Source organism: Esox lucius, chromosome 10 (genome assembly GCF_011004845.1).
Source record: "Esox lucius isolate fEsoLuc1 chromosome 10, fEsoLuc1.pri, whole genome shotgun sequence".
Lineage (NCBI taxonomy): Eukaryota > Metazoa > Chordata > Actinopteri > Esociformes > Esocidae > Esox > Esox lucius.
The window spans coordinates 12,713,088-12,738,269 of NC_047578.1; the positions used below are offsets into that span (position 1 = coordinate 12,713,088).

General features: G+C 44.5%; 1 protein-coding gene across 3 annotated transcripts in view; it reads right to left on the minus strand.

Moving 5' to 3' along the window:
• LOC105012601 (potassium voltage-gated channel subfamily KQT member 4) overlaps positions 1 to 24,297 on the minus strand; it is a 59,159-nt gene extending 34,862 nt beyond the window's left edge. For all 3 annotated transcript variants that reach the window (XM_034294886.1, XM_010873558.3, XM_029122947.2), the window contains exon 1: positions 22,496 to 24,297. In XM_034294886.1, coding sequence (XP_034150777.1) covers positions 22,496 to 22,797 — 302 coding nt within the window. In that variant the 5' untranslated portion in view covers positions 22,798 to 24,297. The remainder of the gene's footprint in view (positions 1 to 22,495) is intronic.
• Between the last annotated feature and the right edge of the window lie 885 nt (positions 24,298 to 25,182).

Consider the following 25,182-nt stretch of genomic DNA (forward strand, 5'->3'; position numbering starts at 1 on the left):
AACATCCCTACTCACACTTTAAAGAGCTCCTGGCTCCTAACGCCTTCTTCATGTGAGCCCTAGCTGATCAGACCGATTAGGTGAGAATGCTAGACCATAACCCCTTCCTTTCGGGTGAAGTCGCTCACGTGAAGTCGCTTTACCACCCCTTCAGGGCAGTAAAGATGCTCATGACCATAAATGGTGGCTAAAGTGTAGAAATGGTGTCCAGCTAAACATAAACACATAAACAAAAAACACTTTCACTGACTCCGAACAACAACACAATGAGATCTAAGCACTTCATAAGAGATATTCAGCCTGATTCCCCCTGGTTCTGAGTCATGGGGCCAAACTCCCTTTCAAGTCAAAGTAGGGCACCCCGTCCTAATGTCCAAAGTCCCATTACAGCCTCTGCCAGTCACTAGGTAACAGAACCTCTTCTGCTCAGGCTATCAGTGGATTCGGAGGCATCATCAATCCTCTTCCTGTCTGACATGGATGAAGGCAGTTAGCATGGCGGGGATCGGTTGTGATGGATTACACATTCCCTACCCCCCAACTGGAGAGACGCTTTAGAAACACCACCCAACATCCCCACCTAACTGGAGAGACGTGTTAGAAACACCACCCAATAAATCGTTATTCCTCTGACTAACGATTTCTTACTCCACCTAGATCCCCACCTAACTGGAGACACTTTGGAAACACCACCGAACATCCCCACCTAACTGGAGAGATGCTTTGGAAACACCACCCAACATCCCCACCTAACTGGAGAGATGCTTTGGAAACACCACCCAACATCCCCACCTAACTGGAGAGATGCTTTGGAAACACCACCCAATATCCCCACCTAACTGGAGAGATGCTTTGGAAACACCACCCAACATCCCCACCTAACTGGAGAGACGTGTTAGAAACACCACCCAATAAATCGTTATTCCTCTGACTAACGATTTCTTACTCCACCTAGATCCCCACCTAACTGGAGACACTTTGGAAACACCACCGAACATCCCCACCTAACTGGAGAGATGCTTTGGAAACACCACCCAACATCCCCACCTAACTGGAGAGATGCTTTGGAAACACCACCCAACATCCCCACCTAACTGGAGAGACGCGTTGGAAACACCACCCAACATCCCCACCTAACTGGAGAGACGCTTTGGAAACACCACCCAACATCCCCACCTAACTGGAGAGACGCGTTGGAAACACCACCCAACATCCCCACCTAACTGGAGAGACGCGTTGGAAACACCACCCAACATAACCCTCTTCACTGGAAAGATAGTTTGGACCCCCCCAATCAGAGGTAGGCCTGAGAGGTCCTGGGGGACAGCATCACAAATGTTTTATTATTTCCTGAACTGCACTATAAAGGGAGCATTGTCTGTCTACCTGAAGGCCATTAGCCATTAAGTGGCTAATGTGTGTCTGGAATAAAAGTGATGAGCCTAACCAGATACCGCGGTAATCACAGGTATCCACATTCTATAACTCCGATCCATCTAAGGTGAGATGTTTGTAGGTAGGGCAGGTATATGTCATTTTAGTTTTGTGAGAAATCAGGAGCAGTTGGAGCAAAGTGTGTTGCATGTTATTGTAGACTGAAGGTGTAAAGGGATCGGACACGGAGGGCGTATTCATCTTACTAGCCCGGTTTGAAATGTCACCTTTGACCATGAACAGTGCGTCACACCTGCCACCCGTTGGGACCTCATCAGAGGAGGCATTTAAGGGTTCCTAGGGAGTAGCTTGTGGCAGAGGCCAGTAGCTGAACAGGAGATGGAGGGGGCAAGACGGAGGAGGACGATGGCCAGGAGGTGGAGGGGGCAAGACGGAGGAGGACGATGGCCAGGAGGTGGAGGGGGCAAGACGGAGGAGGACGATGGCCAGGAGGTGGAGGGGGCAAGACGCAGGAGGACGATGGCCAGGAGGTGGAGGGGGCAAGACGCAGGAGGACGATGGCCAGGAGGTGGAGGGGGCAAGACGGAGGAGGACGATGGCCAGGAGGTGGAGGGGGCAAGACGGAGGAGGACGATGGCCAGGAGGTGGAGGGGGCAAGACGGAGGAGGACGATGGCCAGGAGGTGGAGGGGGCAATACGGAGGAGGACGATGGCCAGGAGGTGGAGGGGGCAAGACGGAGGAGGACGGTGACCGGGAGATGGAGGGTGCTGAAGCAGCTGTGAAAGGTTACAACAACCAGCAGCCATTCCTCCCAAATCCCCACCGGGAAACCGCCCCAGAGACACAGTCTCTTTCCCAAAAAAGGGGTTTGTCTTTTGAGTTGGATTTCACCCTCACCGCCTCCCCTCAACCTTCCCAAGGCTAGGGAGTCTGATGAGGATAAGGTGATTAATTAAAGGCTTTGGCCAGGTCAATAAAAACAGCTGCACAGTAATGCTTGGCAGTTATAATGTAGTGTGAGACCTTCAAGATTCACCCATGGCCTGCTCTAAAAACTTACAAAAACGTTTAATAAGCAGGGGAGGATAGAGTTTGACCTGTAATAGTTTGGTTCTATAACATCACGTGAATGAAACAAAAATAACAAGCTAATGTCTCTTAGCAGAGCTTTTGCAACTGAATGTTCATTGTGTTTTATTTTCTATGACAATATTCCAAAGGTCACTCCTCTTGGTGTCGGCTAGCTATAAGTGGTCCTGAATAGTTAAATGTATGGTTCAAATTACATTATGACATTGTTTATAAGATCACAACAACAGGTCTAGTCATGTTTTTTTCCACAACATTTTTCTATATGTTCCTCAACTGGCCCGCACAGACTTTTAAACCGCCAAACGGAGCAGGATGTACAGCGCCGTGTAAAAGTTGTGTTGTCACGTTACGTTTCCGTGGCAACAACCCAGTGACCCCGGAGGTGGGATGTTCTTCTTTGATGACACCCCCTTGCATGGCATGACAGAGATACATAGCAGAGATACACGGGTCCTGGTAATGGAGTTAAAGAGCTACAGCCCATCTCCCCGGTCAGGCATTCGACACAACAGTGGAAACCCCTGCTACACTATCTACCCACTAATGCTATCGCCACTATTATTATTATAGAGGTAACTTGGCTAATGTCTTTATCCGATGACTTGAAACATCAAACCTGGGGTTGACATGAAAGGCTACAGTGTTTAGCCGAGTGCTGGTCTACTGCAGCACCAGCTTGCCTGTCAGTTTGCATGTGTGTGTGAAGACAATACCCAGGGCCTAGCGTAAAAGGTTACATCATCGTCCAGACGCCAGAATGGTCAGTAAAACCAACACGAAGATTTGGATCTCAAATGGCACCCTATTCCGTTTGTAGTGTACTTGTTTTGATAGAGCTCTGGTCCAGAGAAGAGCGCTTTAAGCCTATAGGGAATAGGATGTAATTTGGAACAGACGTTCACCATGCTTTTTCTCCATTGGTCGTCTACGCTTTCTTCACCTCTGATCCACTAACCCCTACACTAGAGCTGTCCCTACAGTAGCAGAACTCTGGCCCCGCAAATCCACTATCTGCCCCGACTAACAGCGCTTGGTTTGGAAACTCTCAAAATAGACTTCCCTGCGGACACCAAGTCATTTTGAAAGAGCACATTTTCAAAGAATGTCATTTTGTTCCTGCCCTTTTGTTCACGAGTATTAAGGAAAAGGGCAACAATAACAACGACACTCCCCATGCGCACAGTGGTGGAGCCCAGTTCTGTTTCTCCTCCACTCCAACTGGCTGCACCCACAACACGTCTCGTCGCAGCAACCCGGGCTTGACGAGTGCTGAAGATCGTGGCGTATCTTCCTCTTAGGCATCCGCGTCCAGCCGTTCTACATATTTCCACCCTGCACGTCCAACCAAGAAGTCGGTAAGATTAGCGCGTGTGGGGACATGCTCACTCGACTGATGACCGTATTTAGCATTTCCAGACGCCCGACCCCCGTCTGAGAGAGTTTCCAGAGAATGATAAGACAAGGTAATCCCTGCTTGACGATGCCCTGACCCAGCGCCTGGGTGGAGCGCGCCTAACAAGCATCGCTCCGACGCCGGGCACACATCAGTTGGCAGTACAGTCAAGGTTTGAACCTAAACTGTGGTGGACACCTTTGCACATCAAACGAGTGCATTTTGATGCATGTTGTAATGTGACCCGAAATAACATTTTTGTTTTAACTGTTGATATCACGTCCAGGTTCTAGTCATTAGCCAGGGCATGTTTATCCGTTACACGGTTTCTCACGTCTTTCGATACAGTACGCCACTACATGAAGTCAATGAAATCAATTAGCCCAACCAGTTAGGCTAATGTACAGATGAGCAGGTACCTAAACCTGAACCAGTCTTACCCAACCTTATCTCCTCCGCTACTCTTTTCCTATCTCTCCTCAAACCCAGAACAGAATTGATCTCTCAGTCTCAGGCTGTGACCTTCTTCACAGCCAATTAGGCGACAGGTCATGGAGGAAGGGAGAGAAGATATAATACTTCCCTGAATAATTTATCCCTTTTCTGACTCTCTCCATCCCCCTGTACACCCTTCCCCTGTCCGTCTCGGTGTCTCTTTCCGTCTAGTTCTCACTACGATTCCCTTTGGCTCCCCCTAACCCCCAACCTCTGTTCTGGTCCTTTCTGTTCACACTGTCTCTGTTCCCATGCAGTCCTAAAGGCCAAAGCTCACGGTCACTGAGCCTATTGTCCTGAGGGATTCACTGTCCTCCATCACACAACTGCTGTGTGGGCCTACGTGGTTTTCCACACCCGCCAATTATCGTCATCTGATCTAAGCTCCCACAATGCCAGAGGACACTCACTCCGACATCACTGCGGAAACCGACTGTGGACGCATCTGACAAGCGGGGCCCAAATGATCGACTGAGGAGTAAAGGGAATAGAGGGAGCACGTAGTGTAGAGGAGTGGGAGAGGACGAGAGAGAGAGAGAGAGAGAGAGAAGGAAAGAGAGAATACATCGTTGGCAGAGTTAATGTCAGACAAAACAGAGGGGAGGGATAAATGGACGGAGAGATCAGGAAAGACATAGAAGAAAGGATGATTGCCAGAGAAAGAGAGCGGGATGAAATATTGTCTGTGAGGTGTCATCACACACCTGCTGACACTGCTTTAATGTCAGGGCCAAGACATGGCCATACAGGCCACCAGAGCACAGAACAGCCCACCAATCAAAACAACACAGGAAGGACTAATGTGCATTCCTATCTCAAATATATAAATATTTCATCTCCTCGGCACCTGTAAAAATTGGCCATCTACGGAAGCATAATTTTTCACACCGCCTCTTCATTCTCCGCACCATTTGTAATCTTTCATCAAACACATTTCAAATAAACCAGTAAAGAACAGGGGGGAAAACAGGAAAGAATTGCAGTGTTTGCGGTGGTTTTGAAACATGGACCCTAACGTAAAACGTATTAATTACGTTCTGTTCGTTTGACGAGGGGGAGAAAGATCTAGGCGGCGACGCAGCAGATGTTACCGTTTTTAAAGGTGGAAGCGGTAGCACACCCAGCTAGCGTACTACATTTTGGGACAAATCTGTATGGGCCAAAGCAGTTCACTAAACTGGGTATAAAGCATTGCTTTGGACTTGAGCAAGTCTGGATAAGACTGACCTTTAATCAGGGGTTTTGTCTTGCCTCTTCTCATTGTACCGACTGTTAGTAGGGACTGAACTACAGAGTCATGAAATCAGGCCGAGGGCAGGTAGGAGGAAGAGAGACGAGGAGAAGGAGTTACAGAGATTCAGGATGGTAAGAGAGACTGAGGAAAGAGAGAAAGCAAACTGCAACCCTGTTTCTAAAAAAGCTGTCACTGCGTAAAATGCTAATAAAAACAGAATGCAAAGATGTGCAAATCATTTATCCCTACATATAATTGAAAATAGTACCAAGATAACATATTAAATGATAAAACAGAGAAATATGTTATTGTTTTTGGAAAAATACATGCCCATTTTGGATTGGATGCCAGCAACACATTTCAAAGAATTTGAGACGGGAATGTTCACCACTGTGTTGATTCATCTCTTGAGAAGTGTTTGGGAACTGAGGAGACCAATTGCTGTAGTTTTGATAAAGGATATCAGCTGCTCAACTGTTTGGGGTCTCCTTTGCTTGATTTCTCATTTCATAATGCGCCAAATGTTGTCAATAGGGGACAGGTCTGGACAGATCTGGGCAGGGCAGGCAGGCCAGTTTGGCACCCAGATTTTTTTTACTACAGAGCCGTGCTGTTGTAATACGTGTAGAATGGTGTTGTCCTGCTGAAATAAGCAAAGACGTTGTCTGGATGGTAGCACAGGTAGCTCCAAACCTTGTGTCGTTCAGCATTAATGGTGCCTTCACAGAAGTGCAAGTCATCCATGTCAAAACCCCTGGCTTTTGAACTGTGGGCTGATGAAAAGCCGGAGGGTTCTTCTTTAGCCCCGAGGACATGGCATCCACGATTCCCATAAATAGTTTCAAATAATCCAGACCACAGGACAGTTCTCCACTTCCCCTCACTCCATCTAAAATGAGCTCAGGCCCAGAGAAGGCGCTGGTGTTTCTGTATGTTATGTATGGTTTCTTCTTTGTATGGTAGTGTTTGAACTTGCATTTGTGGATGCTGCAACATACTGTGTTTACAGACAATGGTTTTCAGAAGTGTTCCTGAACCCATGCAGTGATTTCCACTACAGAATCGTGTCTGTTTTTATTGAATTGACACCTGAGGGCCCAAAGATCACAGCCATCCAATACTGGTTTTCACCTTTTTCCCTTGCATATAGAGGTTACTCCAGATTCTCTGAATCTTTAAACGATATTGTGTACTATAGATGATGAGATCCCCAAACTCTTTATTCTTGAATTGTGGCAGAGTCTTTCACAGAGTGGTGAATCCCTCCTCATACTCACTTCTGAAAGGCCCATCCTCACTGGCATGTTACTGACCTATTGCCAATTGACCTAATAAGTTGTGCAATATTCCACCACCAGGTTTAGTTTTATAGAATTACACAACATTTCCAGTGTTTTGGTGCCTCTGTCACTGCTTTTTTGAAATGGGTTGCGTGCATCAAATTCAAAGTGAGCATGCATTTTTCAAGAAACAACATTTCTCAGTCTCAACATTTGATATTTTGTCTTGATATGTTGTCTGTTGAATGTGGTGCTTTAGTGAGTTGCACATAATTGTATTCTGATTCAGTGTCCCACCTTTTTGGGAAACTGGGAGAGAGAGAGTGGGAGAGAGAGAGAGTGGGAGAGAGAGAGTGGGAGAGAGAGAGTGGGAGAGAGAGAGAGGGAGAGAGAGAGGGAGAGAGAGAGGGATAGAGAGAGGGAGAGAGAGAGAGTGGGAGAGAGAGAGGGAGAGAGAGAGTGGGAGAGAGAGAGTGGGAGAGAGAGAGTGGGAGAGAGAGAGTGGGAGAGAGAGAGTGGGAGAGAAGTCAAGGATAAAGAATGAGGGAGGAGTGGTAATGGGGGAAGGTTGCGTTGCTATAGGAAGCAGAAGGAATGTACCATTAAATGAAATGCCAAAGGAGGAACTGAGAAAGAAAAAAAGTATAACCAGAGCAAGCGTTGGGTTGAGTGATAATAAGAAACAATAATACAACTCTGAGAATAACAGTTATTTTAGACAGGATGCATATAAACCAGTGTGGACTGGGTCATTACAGGATAGTCTTTACAGTTAATAGTGTGGCAGTCAAATGTCATTATGGAATTACATTTAATTGCTGTTTACGCTTTGGTCACAGCACAGAGTCAAATGGAATTGGTCATCCATGTATTACATCTGAAGCGCGCGCACACACACACACACACACAGCCAAACATGCCTTCACACACACACAAATGAACAATAACTAACAAACACGCAGCATGCGTAACTCACATACGCATTATCACATAACAACACAGAGAAAAAGAGAGAAAAAAGGCCTTGCTTACTGCAGATAGAAAGAGCAGGCATTATAAATACTGGCCTATATTATGAATTTGTTTTAGTTTTGTCTCCATGGTGCCGTTTCCCCACATGTTTATAGAAGCTGCCGTTATAAATTAAAATGGTCTTAACAGCACTTAAGCTGTTTGGACCTTTACCACGCTCCAGCCAGGGAGAGACAGGGACAATGGAGGAGTGAGTGGGACAAAAGGTCCTTGAACCTGGGGCTTCCCAGGAACAAGAACCTGGGGCTTCCCTGGATCCATGGAGTGAGGATGTCATTATATTAGGGTAGATCAGTCTTTACATCAGTGTCAATGTTTGCAGTGGGGTAATATTAGGGTAGATCAGTCTTTACATCAGTGTCAATGTTTGCAGTGGGGTTATATTAGGGTAGGTTAATCTTTACAACAGTGTCAATGTTTGCAGTGGGGTTATATTAGGGTAGGTTCATCTTTACAACAGTGTCAATGTTTGCAGTGGGGTTATATTAGGGTAGGTTAATCTTTACAACAGTGTCAATGTTTGTAGTGGGGTTATATTAGGGTAGGTTCATCTTTACAACAGTGTCAATGTTTGTAGTGGGGTTATATTAGGGTAGGTTAATCTTTACAACAGTGTCAATGTTTGTAGTGGGGTTATTTTAGGGTAGGTTCATCTTTACAACAGTGTCAATGTTTGCAGTGGGGTTATATTAGGGTAGGTTCATCTTTACAACAGTGTCAATGTTTGCAGTGGGGTTATATTAGGGTAGGTTAATCTTTACAACAGTGTCAATGTTTGTAGTGGGGTTATATTAGGGTAGGTTAATCTTTACAACAGTGTCAATGTTTGTAGTGGGGTTATTTTAGGGTAGGATAGTCTCTAACACGGTTTCAATGGAGTCGTGGTTGACAGAGTGAACTCAGGAAAGCAGTTGGAGAGGAAACACCTGCATGGAGAAAAAAAGAGAGAGAGAGAGACAGTTTTGTGTGTGTGGTTTTGTACTTAAGAGAGTTGCCAATGTCTTATGATGAACACATACATACATACATACATACACACACACACACACACACACACACACACACACACACACACACACACACACACAAGCAACAAAACCAATATGCGTGCCTGAGATATCGCCCATGTTAAGAACATGACCTATGACCTGGAGGTACCTACACATCACAGGTCTGGTCAATGGCTGAAGTAACAGCATGTTGAAGTAACAGCATGTTGAAGTAACAGCATGTTGAAGTAACAGCATGTTGAAGTAACAGCATGTTGAGGAAGGAGCTCATCAAGGAAACTGCTGAAAATGACAAAGTATAAACATGGTAGGCCGGATGTCCTGACTAAATGTCCAATCCTGCTCTCACATCATCATCATGCTGGTGTCATCTGACCAACTGACTGGCTGGCTGGTTGGCTGGTGATACAGGGGTCATCTGTCTGACTAGCTGGCTGGTGATGCAGAGGTCATCTGTCTGACTAGCTGGCTGGTGATGCAGAGGTCATCTGTCTGACTAGCTGGCTGGTGATGCAGAGGTCATCTGTCTGACTAGCTGGCTGGTGATGCAGAGGTCATCTGTCTGACTAGCTGGCTGGTGATGCAGAGGTCATCTGTCTGACTAGCTGGCTGGTGATGCAGAGGTCATCTGTCTGACTAGCTGGCTGGCTGACTGACTGGTAGCACTAGTGATCATCTGGCTGGCTGACTGAGTGACAGACTGACTGGCTGACCGGGTTAATGTCAGTGTTTTCAAATCACTTTCTAAAATGACCAGAACAGATCGATTTCACCGGAAAAGTGCTTTCCCTTTTTTTTTTTTTTAACAGAATTACGTTTAAGAAAGTGACACTTCTAAAGAGATGGAGTTACGGAAACCACTTTGAAATGTGTCAAAATATTATTTTGGTATACTAGCATGGGCTGTGGAAGAGAGACGTTGTAAAGGTTACGATGTTCCAGCTCTACACACGTAACACACACACACACACACAACAATACACACCACACTACCAGATACAGAAGATGACAGTATCCACGAACCTACCGGAAGACACACTCTCACCTCTTCGAATATCAACAAGACTTAAGACTCAAGAACTGCGCAGGCACAGGGCTGCCTCTGTCAACCTTTTAACGGGGTGATGCATCAAAGACCGTCTCCCGCTGCATCTCAAATGACACACTATCCCCTGTGTAGTGTGCTCTACTTTTGACCAGTACCTATAGAGCTTCGGTCAAACGCTGCGCGCTATGTAAGGAACAGGGAGCCGTTTGGGACAAGCCTCCCTCTGTACCAGACACAATGTGTTTTCCTCGTAGAACCTCAGTTGAACGTAGATCCTTACTGGAAATCTTCTCCCTTGATGTCATCACACTAATTGGCCCTCTCTACCGATCTGCTACCTGATGACCTGCCAGGTTTGACTGGTCACTTTAACTTTGACTTAAGGCAGTGAACAGTTTCCACATGCTACAAATGGTACCCTACTCGAAATCCCAAAAAAATTCCCAGGTCCTCTAGGGGCTCTCTTCAAAACAAGTCACTATAAAAGGAACAGCATGCCATTTGGTAGGCAGGCTTTATATCACCCTGCTGAAGCAGCCAGAGAGACCTAAACAGAGAGTTCTACAGGAATAGTTCACAGAGGGCAGCTGGTGCTGGCATAGACGTTGCACCCAAACCCAGCAGAATTTCTTGCCTTGTTGGCGTCTAACATTAATGGGAGATTAGAAGATGTTCTGAGGTTTCTACATCCAGATGAATTGTGGACCACAATGCAATGGTCCAGGACACTGATTCTCTAGTATCTGTTCTCCAATGTTTCAGCAGTCAATGCATCTGACCAGTCACTGAAAGGTTGGCTGGATCGAAATCCCTGAGCTGGCAAGGTGGAAAATAATGGAGCAAGGCTTTTAACCTTAATCACTCCCAGGTTGTTGCTGTAAATGTAAACCAGTTTTTGGTAATAATTAGGGTAAAAAAGTTTCAACGTTAAAATGAGGGGAAAAAGTTTGAAAGGTTCCCAATATTTCTGCTTTAATATAAAGAATGATACATTCAGTACATATATTAGGGCAAAAAAAAAAAGAGACGAGGACTGATGGACAGCATTTATGTTCCATTTCTCATCCATATTTACATAAACTACTCTGACGTCCTGTCCCATCTCACTGGCCTTAACTCTGGACCAATGGGATGCAACTGGGAGTGTCACACCCGGAACAGGACTCTGCATAGGGTATTTGGTCATTTTAATTTGCAGTAAGATTCCATAATCATTTCCATCTCTGAGACTAACATCCGCTGCCCCTCACACATACACGCACCACACAAACGCACCTCTAGTTTGTCCCGAGCCAGCTCTGTCCTGGCCTGGTTGACAGTGATTCCAGAACCTCTGAGGCAAGACCATAATCAAGGTGTCATTATAGGAGAAACCAAATCCCTACGGGCCTATCCTGGAACAGACATCTTGTTCCAAATGGGGACCAATTCTGCCCTGAAAGGGAAAATTAATACAGCATCTCCCAACTCACCTCTCCCCCTTCAGAAACACTGCCCCACTGGAGGACAGAGCCCTGCTGCATCGCCTTCTCTCCTCTGTCTCTCCTCTGTCTCTCTCCCCCTCAGTCTTTCACCTCCCCATCTCTGTCTATGAATTGCCCATCCCCGTCGTACAAACGCTGCATGATTTCTAACTATCCTTCTCGGTATATTCCGGACTGTCCTTCTCTTCACAACAATTTGTCCTTCTCTCTTTGACTATTCCTATCAGTCTTTCTCCTGTTATTTCACGTTCTCCCGTTTCTTTCCTTTCCTTCACTCAATATTTCTATGTCAGAAGTTCTGCTTTCTCTCCCTTCCCATACATCAGCCTCTTCTCCTCCTCCCTCTTCCTCGCGTCTTACAGGACACGGATCCTCTCGGTCCCATGCTGTCTCGAATCCCTTAATAGAACATCGTACTCCCTGCCCCCCCCCCCCCCCCACCCCCCCCCCCCCCCCCCCCCTCTGTCACACCGCTATGCTAGCAGGCAGCAGAGGCTGGTTCTTCAGAATAGTCACAGCGGCAGACAGTTTGGACTGGCTGTGCCAACAAGGGGCTTTGTCAGTTGCTGCAGAATGTGACAAGCCATCGAAAGAGACGTCAAGCACATGACAAAGACCCATGTCTGGATAGAGAGAGGCCAGAGGCAGGCAGGGAGAGGGGGGTGAAGGAGAGGAGACGCTCTGGACAGGGAGGAATACACTTTTTCATAAAGAGACAATGATACACTTTGAGCAAGTAAGAGGGATGACAGATTAAGAGGGATGAAAAACCCAAAAGGCATATGAGAGTTAGAGGGATGAGAGCAGGACGGAAGAGAGAATGAATGACTGAATGACTGAAAGAAAGGACAATCCAGGGAGAGATACACAGACCAGAAACAGGAATTTAAAGGTATGAACCACAGACCGTCACACTATATGAACAATCCCTTTAGATCAGACAATCAAAAACCAGACCTGAGCCCAGAGAATCACCCGCAACCAATAAAGATCCACACACTCTCACCCTAAACTTGTTAGCTATTTATTTTACACGAGTGGTATGTCAGAGTAAGTGCTGAAGCTGCTGCTCTCCCTCATCTCTGGCTCAAATGGAACACTTTGAAGTGCACTACACTGGAAATAGGGTGCCATTTGGGGCACAGTCCTTGGCACCTTAGGGCTTAATGATGCCTAATGAAGACAGGTTTAGAGTGTGGAGGGGGCATCTGGGAGACTTGGCTTGTTTGTCCTCCAGTGAATTCATGCCAGAAAAACGTCTGTAGTATTCAGCGTCAGTCCAAGTCTTAGGATGTCAGGAGATGCCCTTAACATGGTCCACTGGGGAAACCTGAGCACACATCTAGTAGGCCCGCAGGTTATTAGGGAATTGGTTGTTAGTGAATGGGGATAGAGGAGAGGCTTGGACAGCATGCTTTCACATTTGAGGCCATGTGCCCCAAAATACACGTTTTGCCCCAGCGGACAAATGTTGAATACTCAAGACTGTGAAATCAAACATTCTAGGCAAACTGGTTCAGGTCCTTCAACACTTCAACCTAGCTTCCCCTAAAATCTCTCCTAAAATCCTTTGTTATTCACTAAATCAACTTGTCCTCTCTCTTTTCCTCTCTAAACCCTATCTCTCTATATCTAGTTCCCCTCTATGTCTCTTTTTTGATTTGCTTGTTTTTGTCCTCCCCATCAAAGTCCTGTCTCTTCTTTCTCTCGGTGCCTGCGTCAGGAAGGGGCATTGCCCCTCCAGATAGAATTTTTGGCCCCCCAGTTTTGTTTCCCCATAAACACTGCAAATGGTATATGAATAAAATATGCCCCCTCATTTACAAAATACGTCCCCTCAGTAATTCCCCACTGCAGTCGGGACTGGTATCATCAACGTATAAGTGAACATGTGTATACTTGCAAACCACTGGCAATCCCTTTATGAATACAGAGAAAATGAACGGGGCTAACAGTGACCTTTGAGGTACTCCTCTTTTTGTCCATCTATGAAATCACATTGTGAGATGGAATCAGTTTAGTTATCTGTCAGTGAAGTTTACAGGTCCTGTAATCTTGGTTCTGTCGGTGTGGTTTCACCGCTATGATCTGAGTCCTGTGGGGCTGCCATTTAGTCCACTTCTGTTTCTCCATATTCAATTAACCTTCCTGACAGAGGCAGCGAGAGAAAGAAGAGACGGGACTTTGATGGTGAGGAAAAAAACGAGCAAATCAAAAACCACGGAGGGAGACTTACAAATAGAGGGGAACTAGATATAGAGAGATAGGGTTTAGAGAGGAACAGAGAGAGGACGTCAATAAAACAAGTTGATTTAGTGAGTAACGGAGGATATTGCCACACAGAAGTGATGGAGGGAGGGATGGAAAAGAGAGAGACGGGAACTGAGTATGGCAGAGGGAGTGAAAAATAACATTGCCATTGACGATCCTTAATGGAGCAGAATTGACACAGCTAACTGAGGTGTGCTGATAAAAGCAGCGGAATGGACAACAAGCAGCTAATCTGCATCCAGGAGCAGTCAGTCAGGAGCAGGTTAAAACCCTCATAAAGTGCTGTGTGGCATTTCTCCCTTCTACTTCAACTGCTTTACGGGCGCCATCCTAAGTAGCTCCCTGCTGCATATATCGTGCACTTGATTTTGACTAGGGCTCATTTGAGAAGCAGCCACGCCGTTTTTGTTCACTCTCCTGTCTGGTTTCCTTTGTCATCATTTGAAAACACATTAATATGTGATTTATGTGTTGCAAGCACACCAAAAAAAAAACAGTCCTTGCCAACAATATTTAGCCATGTTAAAAAATGAAAACAACCAAAAACATTCCAGTGTGATTTTTTTGGTGGGGGGTTTCACATGGGATCTTGGGGTGCATAGTGAGTAAATCATGCAGGCTTGTTCCATACCAATCAGACACAGGTGATCAGCAGCTCTCTGTGGTTTAAGAGCGTTTGGCTTAATTACAGTGAACTGAAATTGGTACTTCTTTTTATTTCAGTTCTTGCTAGTTTTTGTTTATACAGTTTTGCGATAATGAAACTCAAGAAGATTTGAGGTGCCACAGATCTCCTCCGTTAGTAAACAACCCTGGGGGGCATAAGTCACCTTTGTTAGTGAACAACCCTGGGGGCATAGGTCACCTCCGTTTGTGAACAACCCTGGGGGGCATAGGTCACCTTTATTAGTGAACAACCCTGGGGGGCATAGGTCACCTCTGTTAGTGAACAACCCTGGGGGGCATAGGTCACCTCTGTTAGTGAACAACCCTGGGGGGCATAGGTCACCTCTGTTAGTGAACAACCCTGGGGGGCATAGGTCACCTCTGTTAGTGAACAACCCTGGGGGGCATAGGTCACCTCTGTTAGTGAACAACCCTGGGGGGCATAGGTCACCTCTGTTAGTGAACAACCCTGGGGGGCATAGGTCTCCTCCATTAGTGAACAATCCTGGGGGGCATAGGTCACCTCTGTTAGTGAACAACCCTGGGGGGCATAGGTCACCTCTGTTAGTGAACAACCCTGGGGGGCATAGGTCACCTCTGTTAGTGAACAACCCTGGGGGGCATAGGTCTCCTCCATTAGTGAACAATCCTGGGGGGCATAGGTCACCTCTGTTAGTGAACAACCCTGGGGGGCATAGGTCTCCTCCATTAGTGAACAATCCTGGGGGGCATAGGTCAATGCAGAAATTTTATTCAGACACTGTCACTGCTTTATGTTGTGTTGAAGTGCTTTGTACTTGTCATATACTATTGAGCAGTGACCATGGGACTCCATGCACATCATCAGCTCCTATCCAGACAAAGGATAGAGAGACAACAAGAGAGAAAATGAAAGAGATGGACAGAGACACAGCCTGAGGAAAGAGACAGAAGAAGAGAAAAGAGAGAGAAAAGGTTTTATATCCCCATTGGACTCTTGATCACTGCGTAATTTCTTTAAAAGCCCAAACAATGCATTATTAAAGGCAGTAACTGCAAAGCACAGCAAGCACTAAAGCATTCCTGTACACTTGCATTTGATCTGTCAGTGGGTGTGTGTGTCTGTGTGTGTGTGTTGCAATTTGGAATTCTTGAATACAATATCAAAAAATATTTAGTAATTAATTTGACAGTGGTGCCCTAACTCCCAAACAGTGGTGCCCCAACTTCCAGATAGTGGTGCCATAACTCCCAAATGGTGGTGCCCTAACTCCCAGAGAGTGGTGCCCTAACTCCCAGAGAGTGGTGCCCTAACTCCCAGATAGTGGTGCCCTAACTCCCAGAGAGTGGTGCCCTAACTCCCAGACAGTGGTGCCCTAACTCCCAGACAGTGGTGCCCTAACTCCCAGAGAGTGGTACCCTAACTCCCAGAGAGTGCTGCCCTAACTCCCAGACAGTGGTGCCCTAACTCCCAGACAGTGGTGCCCTAACTCCCAGACAGTGGTGCCCTAACTCCCAGACAGTGGTGCCCTAACTCCCAGACAGTGGTGCCCTAACTCCCAGAGAGTGCTAACTAGTAAGTCGTTGAATGAACATTGTGTTTACTGTTGTAGTTGGTTAGTTTCATATATGCTGCCTCAGGCTTAAGTAATCGTTAGGTGTCTTTGTAAATTATCAAATGCCAGAAGCACCACTTGTTGAAATTCCTTAGTTAGAAGTAAATTGATGCCACTAAGACTTCTGCAAATCTTGAAAACCTATTACATGTGTAAACTTATAGTATATAGTTATTATCCATAATCAGCCCTCCTACATTGTGACCTTGGACCCCAGACGCTAAAACCGACTAAAACCAAAGCACACATTCAGCCCTTCAACAGCTTCTCTGTCATGTATTTCACCCCCTCTGCTCTGTTCCTTCAGTTTAGCACAAAGACATAAATAATAGATGCCTGATGTATTTTGGCCCTCCGTCTATAGAATGAATCAATCACTTCCCTGGTCAGTGCTCTCTGTGCAGCTTGCTTCCCCTGTACATGGTGTCCATGGCTCCATGAGTGACCGCCTCTGAGCCCCTAGCTAAAAAGATCAAGACATAGTTGCCTAACAGCTCCGGTCTCGGCTTTGGCCTGGCATCCACTTGGCACCGGCTGGTACACAACAGAGCCTCCAGCTTTTAAACTAGGGTCCAAACAGAGCTCTAGGACACTACTTTTGGGCACTGTTCAGAAGCAGTGCATTATATAGGGAATAGGGTGCCCTTTGGGCCACAAACAGCGTCATCTGACCTTGAGGTACGATGTGATCGTCTATATGTGGCACGGGGTGGGAATTGATGAGGGGTCAAAGGTCAGGTAGCTTGCTGGGAGAATTTGACATGTTGATACCACGCGCCACAAACACTCAATTTACCCAAGGCCCTGCACTGGGAACACACAAACAGGCATGCACACACACACACACACACACACTAACACATAGTAAAGTTCTCTGTCGACCCAACAATATCTGTTCTTCTAAGCTAGACAGACAGCCCACCTCCTGACATCCTAAGGTTTGGTGATGGAAGTTGGACAAAGAGGTTTTTAAGTGAGAGGAGCTCCTGTTTTAACATGTAGCACTTAACGCTTTAATGGTCTTCATGACATTTAAACGTAAGCTTGCAGAACAAATGAATTGACTGTGTCTTAGCAACAGTTCAAACTGGTGAGCACAGCTATTTGTTATGAACAGGTTGTCGGCTTTGTTTCCCGAATTGCACCCTATCCTATAAGGCTTTGGTTTGATGTAGGCCACTATATAGGGAAAGGGTTGTTCTAATGTAGGGCATTATATAGGGGATAGGGAGCCGTTTGGAATGCAACTCTGTTTTAATGATCCTCCCACTGTGTTATCCTGAGTTCCCACATAAAACAATTGGTTCTGCCTCCTTTCAGTCCTTACTAAACCAGGACCACCAGCTCTCTTTTCAAAACACCAGCTCTCTTCCCATGAGTGTGTGTGGTGTGTGTGTGTGTGTGTGTGTGTGTGTGTGTGTGTGTGTGTGTGTGTGTGTGTGTGTGTGTGTGTGTCTGTGTGTGTGTGGTGTGTGTGTGTGTGTGGTGTGTCCAGGTGGTGAAGATATCATAGGGTCCTATGTGAGTGGTGCTCTGTCTCTAAATCTGTGTCTCCGCTTCAGCTGTTCGAGTGGTCATGGGAGTAAGACTGAAGGAGGTGGCCAAGGAAGATGTTTCGGAGAGAAGTTGCCTGCAGGCACAGATCTAGGAGATGCTTATCATTCGCCAAATGTGGCCGAGTAGCATAAGGAACAAGACACAAAACAGATTGCAGATCAGTGTCACAAGGCTTCCTTGTAATCTGAATGGCGGGGTGAGGAGAGAGACGTTATAGTGGAGGACAGACCTGCCAAGGGGGGCTCCCTCTTACGGAATGACACATCCGCCTTCACAGCTCAGGCATAATCACAACATCCAGGGAGATAAAAATTCTATGTGGCTTCATCTAATTATGATATATGAACCATGTGTTAACGCGGCTCCTTGATACAGCAACGTTCCTGTCCACAGCAGTAGTCTATCTACACATCGATAGGAGTTAATCCCAAACCATGCACAGCTCAGAGTTTACTGATATTGAGTAGGAAATGCTCTCAGGCAGGGAGGCAGATGTAGGCCTAAAACAATTAATATGAAAACACAGAGGCTAAATTAGATCTAAAGCGTATACAGACAAAACCAACAGATGTAAAGCAACTGTATGGACACAAGCCATACAGCGTCCCGTTGACAAGTGGAGAGTGTTAAGCATGTCTCTGTCTGAGTGTATGTGTGAACACGTGCCAGTGTGATGACTTCAGTCTGTGCGTCATTTGAGAGCACACGGACAGTGCCTTGTGCAAAAGGAGAGTGAAAGTAAGGAGAGAGAGATGTAAGAGGGAGAAATGTAAGACAGAGAGGAGAGAGAACCCACTTTCTCCCACCTATAAGGCCGATCTGTGTGAGACCTGGAGGGCCTGCTGTCTGAAACTTGAGCCCCTCTCCTGTTATCCTGCCTGCCCACCACTCTAAATAAGATATAACAGTAACATATAGTCCTACTCCCTCAAGTCATGTTTTGTGGGTTAGAAATTGGCTTCAGATTAACATTGTGAAATAAATGATCAAGTTTTGTTTACATGAATCGATTGACGTCACAGTGCTGGATGAACAGCATGGCGTAGGACAGAGATCTACCAACCTGCTCTCTCTCTCTCTGATCTGAGGCTCTAGATATAATGTACAAGAGCAATAGCAGAGAAGGACTGACCAGTATGGACCGAACACCAGTTATAAATCATCCATACTGGGGAAAGTCAGAGTTACAACTATCCCTTTGAGTGCATATGGTGTGTGCAGAGAGTGACGGCGAGACAGAAACAACATGAGAGAGAAAAACAACAAAGCAAGAGAAAGAGGTTGAGGGGTTTCTGCACATGAGTTGTATGTGATGCTGCATATAGAGGGCCTACATTGTGTGGATATAGGAGCAGTGCAGGAGAAGTCTCGGTGGTTGTCCTTGGGTTTCCCCTCTGGTATAAACACAAGACCAAACTGGCAGCGATACAGCAGGGCTTGTCCAAATAACTCAAGGGTAAGACACTGGGCTGTCACCATGGACTGGGAAACACACCTGTTCCCCTAAATCACAGCATTATTTCGGTCAATAGAGAGAAACATACGTGGATATAAAAAGTCTACACACCCTTGTTAAAATGCCATGTTCTTGTGATGTAAAAGAATGAGAAAAAGATAAATCGTGACAGAACTTTTTCCAACTTTAATGTGACCTATTACATAAACAATTCAGTTGAAAAACAAACTGAAATCTTTGAGGGGGGAAAATTTGAAATTAAAAACTCACAATAACCTGGTTGCATAAGTGTGCACACCCTCTTATAACTGTGGATGTGGCTGTGTTCAGAATTAACCAATCACATTCAAACTCATGTTAAATAGAAGTCATTAGACTTTTTAAATCCACTGTATATATGTATTAGTATATGTATATATGTGCACCAGACGCTTCATGCTGTTACAACAGGAACAAAACAGAAGCCAAGGTGTCCAATGCTACTATGCAATTCCTGCATTTATGTCATTTTTGCTTTAGCATGGTGGCTTGGAAGAGTAGGACTGGGCTTTAAGGAACCACTTTGTGTTCTGTGAATTATGCTGGCTGCCCCTGATCCCCAGATTATTATGTGACGTCATCAAACAGAAACTTAGGGGAAGTTTCAAAAAAACCAATGTATCTGTGGAAAAATCAATTGAGCTTTGATTCACATAGAACAAAAAGCCCTGATATTGTATCAGAATGTGTGCTGCCAAAATAAGCGTGGGCCGAGCCCCTGTGACGTTTTGAGGTGTATTCATAACAGTTGCAAAACATGTGACAGGTTGCAAAACATTTGCCTGAATGTAAAACATTTTACACTGGGAACAGTTGAACTTTACTAAAAATAATAAAAGCATTACCAAGGGCTGCTCTTACCCACGATACTAATTAAAATGTATTGCCAGCAGAATTACAACATTAGAAAGTAAAACATATTTTTTTATCACAATCAGAATTGTGGGCTCTTAGATGAACTTTAGTGGAAGTAATCACTAAGCAGTGTGGCACCCATTACACTACAATGTGTTTTCTAACATCCCAAAGCCTTCTCACCCCGCAAGCTTAAATTAAATGCTGCCCATTTAATGGTACTGTTTAATGTAAGCTTGGGGGATCAGGAGGCTTTGGGGAGCTGTGCACATCTCCCAGTTCCTCTAGCATCATCTATGTCGATGACCTGATGATCACAGTAATACAGAAGCACTGCTCTTTTACGTTTAAGGCTTCTACACAACATGCCGTGGTTTCATTTTAAAATCTATCTATCTGACAGGGGAAAACAGTGATGGATTTTGTGGTGATTCCTTTCTGATTTCACAACTTTCACAAAATGCTGCTGATTTAATTCTTCAAGTGGCTTTCTAATGACCCCACTCACTCACACGACAACTTAGAGATGGGAGGTTATCATCAGGGAACATTATGCACTGTGGGCCCAATGCGCAATAGACAGTAGCCACAATCCAACATACACACAGCAACCTCTAATTAAAATAACTGCTTGGTCAACTGACAGTCAGCAAAAGTGGTAATTATATGATATTTTCAGATGGAGTTGTTAATGGCAGTAACATAAATGACAAGTGTATCTCTGAAATATGTGTCTGTATACATTCAGTAACCATAAAGACATGTGGATATTGACTGAAAGAACCCATGTTAGAATGATGTACAGTAAACATGCGAGCTAACTGCCACCGTCCACAATTAGGAACTGACTCAGAGGAGAGAGCAGCTAAAACGAAAAGGTGTTTGGAGGGTCCTTTAGAGGTTCTTGTGTAGGGAAACCCCAATTATTTCTTCCAAGATCCTTTTAAAAGTCTTCTTCAGAGAACCCCTTATTAATTGCTTTTCTAAAACCATTTGAAGAATTGTTTTGGGATAGATTTCTGAGCTTGTTTTCTTACAGTTTCACAGTTTTCTACATTAACCTTTTCTTTTTAATGTGTAGTAATGTCACTGAATCTACAAGACTTGGAAGATGAAGCAAAATCCAACGGTTTCTATTGAGGTCAAAAAAACTAAGCAGATTTAATAGATCCAGCAATCGCATTAGTGACTGGGAGACTCACCCTGGAAACAGGTTTTATTTATATATTGGTAAATGGATGAAGTAATCCATGTTAACAAATTTCCACCAGCATTAAGAATATTATGAAAAATGAGATACAATGTAGCCTTTATTAGTTCACATTTACGCCATTCATTACTGAACCTTTCAGACAGTTTGGGAAACAGTTTGCCAACATGGGGCCACCGGACAGTGGAGGACAACATACTAGCAAAGCAGTATGACGCCTTTTAAAATATGAAATGATATGAAACATGTATCTTGGATGGACTCCACCCAAACAAACACATCCGTTCACAGATGTGGTCCACACATGTACATATACGCTTACTGATTCTGCACACACACACTTATTAACACTCATCACATACTCTGCTGCTACTGTTTATTATCTAGCCTGTTGCATAGTCATCTTAGCCCTACCTAGTACATAAAGCATGGAGATGCAATCTGGGACTTTTTTACCATTTTGGGCTGAGTGTGTAATATGATGTTTATATGTGCTGAATGACATAGCACACAACTGTCTGGAAGCTATTTTGGCTCGACAGCATCACAGTTAAAACCAGTGGACAGAAATTTAGGTTTAGGACATTTCACCTGCTTATTTAAATGCCTCAATAACAGGCTATTGCATAATAGAGGGTAACATCTAAATAGCTTGAGGGGAATAAATGGGATACCTTGTCCCAGCAAGTTTAATGTATGGTATAGATTAGGTAATTTAACTGATATGCATACAGCAGCTTCCTCCCTTAAACCACAGAATGCTGTTTATCAGTCTGCCCATAGATTATTTTCTCTGGTGACAGCTTTATGGCTTGTTGTGTGTTGTATGAAAAGGAGGGATGGGCCCAAGAGAGCAAAATTGTCTTCTGCTTATATATCAAGTTCACAAACGTCCAGTATATGCAAATTCACGAACCAAAGTAAAACATTTAATAATAATGAAGACACAGCACAAGAACAAAGGAGTGGATAGTATTAAAGGTAGCTTTTGAAATAGATAAAAACTCTAAATTTGTACATCCAAAAGAAGACAGTGTTTAGCATTATTTTTGTTTGTCTGCTTGCTATGTTTTTGTTTTAGCTAAACATTCGTTATGTACCCATGGCATACTTTTGTTTTCAATGTTTTTTCCCTGAATAAATAATGGTAAATTAAATTAATAAGTAGCCAAACAACTGTTATTATTTATTGTGCAATGTCTGTTTCTTGTGTTACACATGTCCTATGTTTGCTATGCATTTGTATTGTCCTCATATCTGTTTCTATTACTCTTTTACTGTGTGTTGTTGGAAAAGAGCCATAAGTACCTCACTATTTGCTTATGATGCATGTGTCCGAATTAGGTTATATTTAACACTAAATTAAAAATATATATACTTACATGAACGCATGATAGATGAATGCCCATCCACGTGGTCTCTCCAATACGTTGTACAAGAAGTTCTGAAACTTTCTGTAGCGCTTGCTGGAGGCTGAGGTGGTCGCCCTGGGTCCAGGACGTCCGGGCAACGGAGTACCGAGTAACCCGGTGCGATGAGAAGGGTGCACGCGCTCCGGGGTCGATGGTTCGCTCCTCTCAGTATGAACCGCGGTAAGAGCCACAAATTCAACCCGCCTGTCGTCATTGTGTGCAGGGGGCACCAACATTCTAATGCCCCCATTATTTGACGGGCTCCCTAACATGGTTATAAACTGCTATAAGTATCAAATACAACGGAATACTGTTTCAATTACTTGTTAAACAGTGAGTCCATATCTACGTTGGTGATTGTTAGCCAACTGAAAACAAAGGCTTGATCAAATTGCCCCCGTTGGATAGGCAAATTAAGACAATTAAAAACTAAAATGACTAATTCCAGGAAAACGGTCACAAAATAAAATTATTCCAATATCAGGGTCTGGGCTGAAATTCGTTTTTTAAACAAGTTATCTGTAAATCAAGTCACGTCCACAAAAGAAAATGCTCATTGCATTTTGACAAGTGCGGTACGCAAAAACGTAGTATTTAAACATTGTGGAAACTCAAATGCGAAATTACCCGCAGGTTGAATAACCGGATTTGTCAACGCGATAATCCCAAAGACCGTTAAACCTTGAATTTGAGGTCCCTGCCACCGAATGCTATCATTACAAGATACTTTGTCAGAGGAAATTGTAAGTTTGCAACCTATCGGTAATTTGTACAAATGTCATCATAAAGTAGCCTCTTTCCTGAAAATTTGTTGAAATTACTTTTCGTACGTAGTTACAAGCGTTCAACATTTAAACGGCCAAATAAGCTACATAATTATCGAGTAAGCATGACTTCTTTTCTCTTTCTTCAAGTTTTCTTTTTCTATTAATATTCTTAATCGCAGATCTGAGGTTCGCGGTTGCAGTACATGCCCACTGAACTGACACTCACGCCAGACTCCTTTCCTGTGCGTCTTGCTGGTCCAGCGCGCTCGTGGTGAGGAGCGGCGAAGACCGTCTTTGGGATTGCTGAAATCCGTCAACTCAAAACTTCTGCTATTTCAGCGAGGAATCCCGTGACCCAGAGGGAAGCTTGGGGGACAGCTAAATTGAGTTGCTCTACCAACAACAAACTAGAAGCAACCGGCTATCATTAACACGAGGGTTGTATGGGATAGACGCAATAAGTGACGGAGAGAGGGAGAGAAGAGAGAGGAATTGCACACGGCGATATTATCCATGTGTGTGTTTGTGTGTGTGCGTGTGTGTGTGTGTGTGTGTGTGTGTGGTGTGAATGAGTTGCTTAGTGGCAATATAAGACAGGTCTAATATCTCTGTGCAAGCAGTCATGTTTCTGATGAGGCTGACAGGTTTTCATTTTAGAAAAAGATATGCAAACATCACAATCACAGGCTAAAGGCATTCGCTTTTTCAGGTAGACCTACAAATGTTTGTGATTGGTCACCACATTAATAGATTATTTCACCATATAAATAAAATCTAGATTCTATTTTTACTGTTATCACACTGCAGTATGTCATGCCTTAATTTACCAGAGGTGACCACACCAATTGTTTCAACTAAGTCTTCATGGGCACTACTGAGCTTCTAGAAATGCCATGTGGGCTATATGTTTAACATCTGAGAGCTGTATCCATGGATACGGTGCAGGCAGGGGGCACCAGATAAGAGGGACAGGTGTGAGGGACAGACAGTGGTCTGATCACAGAACAACCATACAACCAAAGGAATAAAATGTGAATCCTATTGCTGTGGTCCATGGATTACTTTTTATCAATGACATAAAATAAATCAATACCATTGATTTTATAAGATTACACCTACAGTTGTTGCAATATGCTTATACAAATACCCCAAATATCATAAAACTCCAAAGAGCAAGCAATGCATAGAAAAAAAACACTTGAAATGCAAGAACCTAGAAAGAAACCTAGAGAGGAGCCATGCTCCCAGGGGTGACCAGTGTTCTTATGGCTGTGCTAGATCGAGATCATAAAGGTTTGGTGTATGGCCACAGCTATGAGTTGTTTGCACGCAAGACCAATTGTGGGGTGGCAGGACAGTGTGGCTGGACAGAGTGGCACTAAGCCTTGGTATATTGGCAAATGATCAGTGGGTAAAATGACCAGTGGTTCAAAAGTACTCCTCAGGAGAAAATAAAAACCCCAGCTGGCCTTTCGTATCCGAGCAAAGAAAGAACTCACAATTGTTAAAGAGGTCTTCTATGTTATCCAAGTACACTGGAGTATGTAGTTTAGAAATGGAGCGCCTGAGGATGATGTGGTTCTGGTTACCCCTCAGATTCTACGGCTGGGGTCAGCTGTTTAGAGTGGGGTGAGGGTGGTCTTTCCCCAGCCCTGCCACATCATCACAGACCTCACCAGTGACATCAGCAAATGGCTAGAATTCAGTAGCACCCACAGTAGTTAAACTTTTTGTAACGGGAAACGAAAAAGCAAGTTAAATTGGACAATTTCTCGTAATCCCTCCCTGTTAAAGACATTCCTTTCTACCCCAAGGTCTACTGCAGTGGTGCACTTTGAGATTTCAAAGCACTCGATACGGAGAGAGTGAGAAATCGTGTAAGATAGGAGC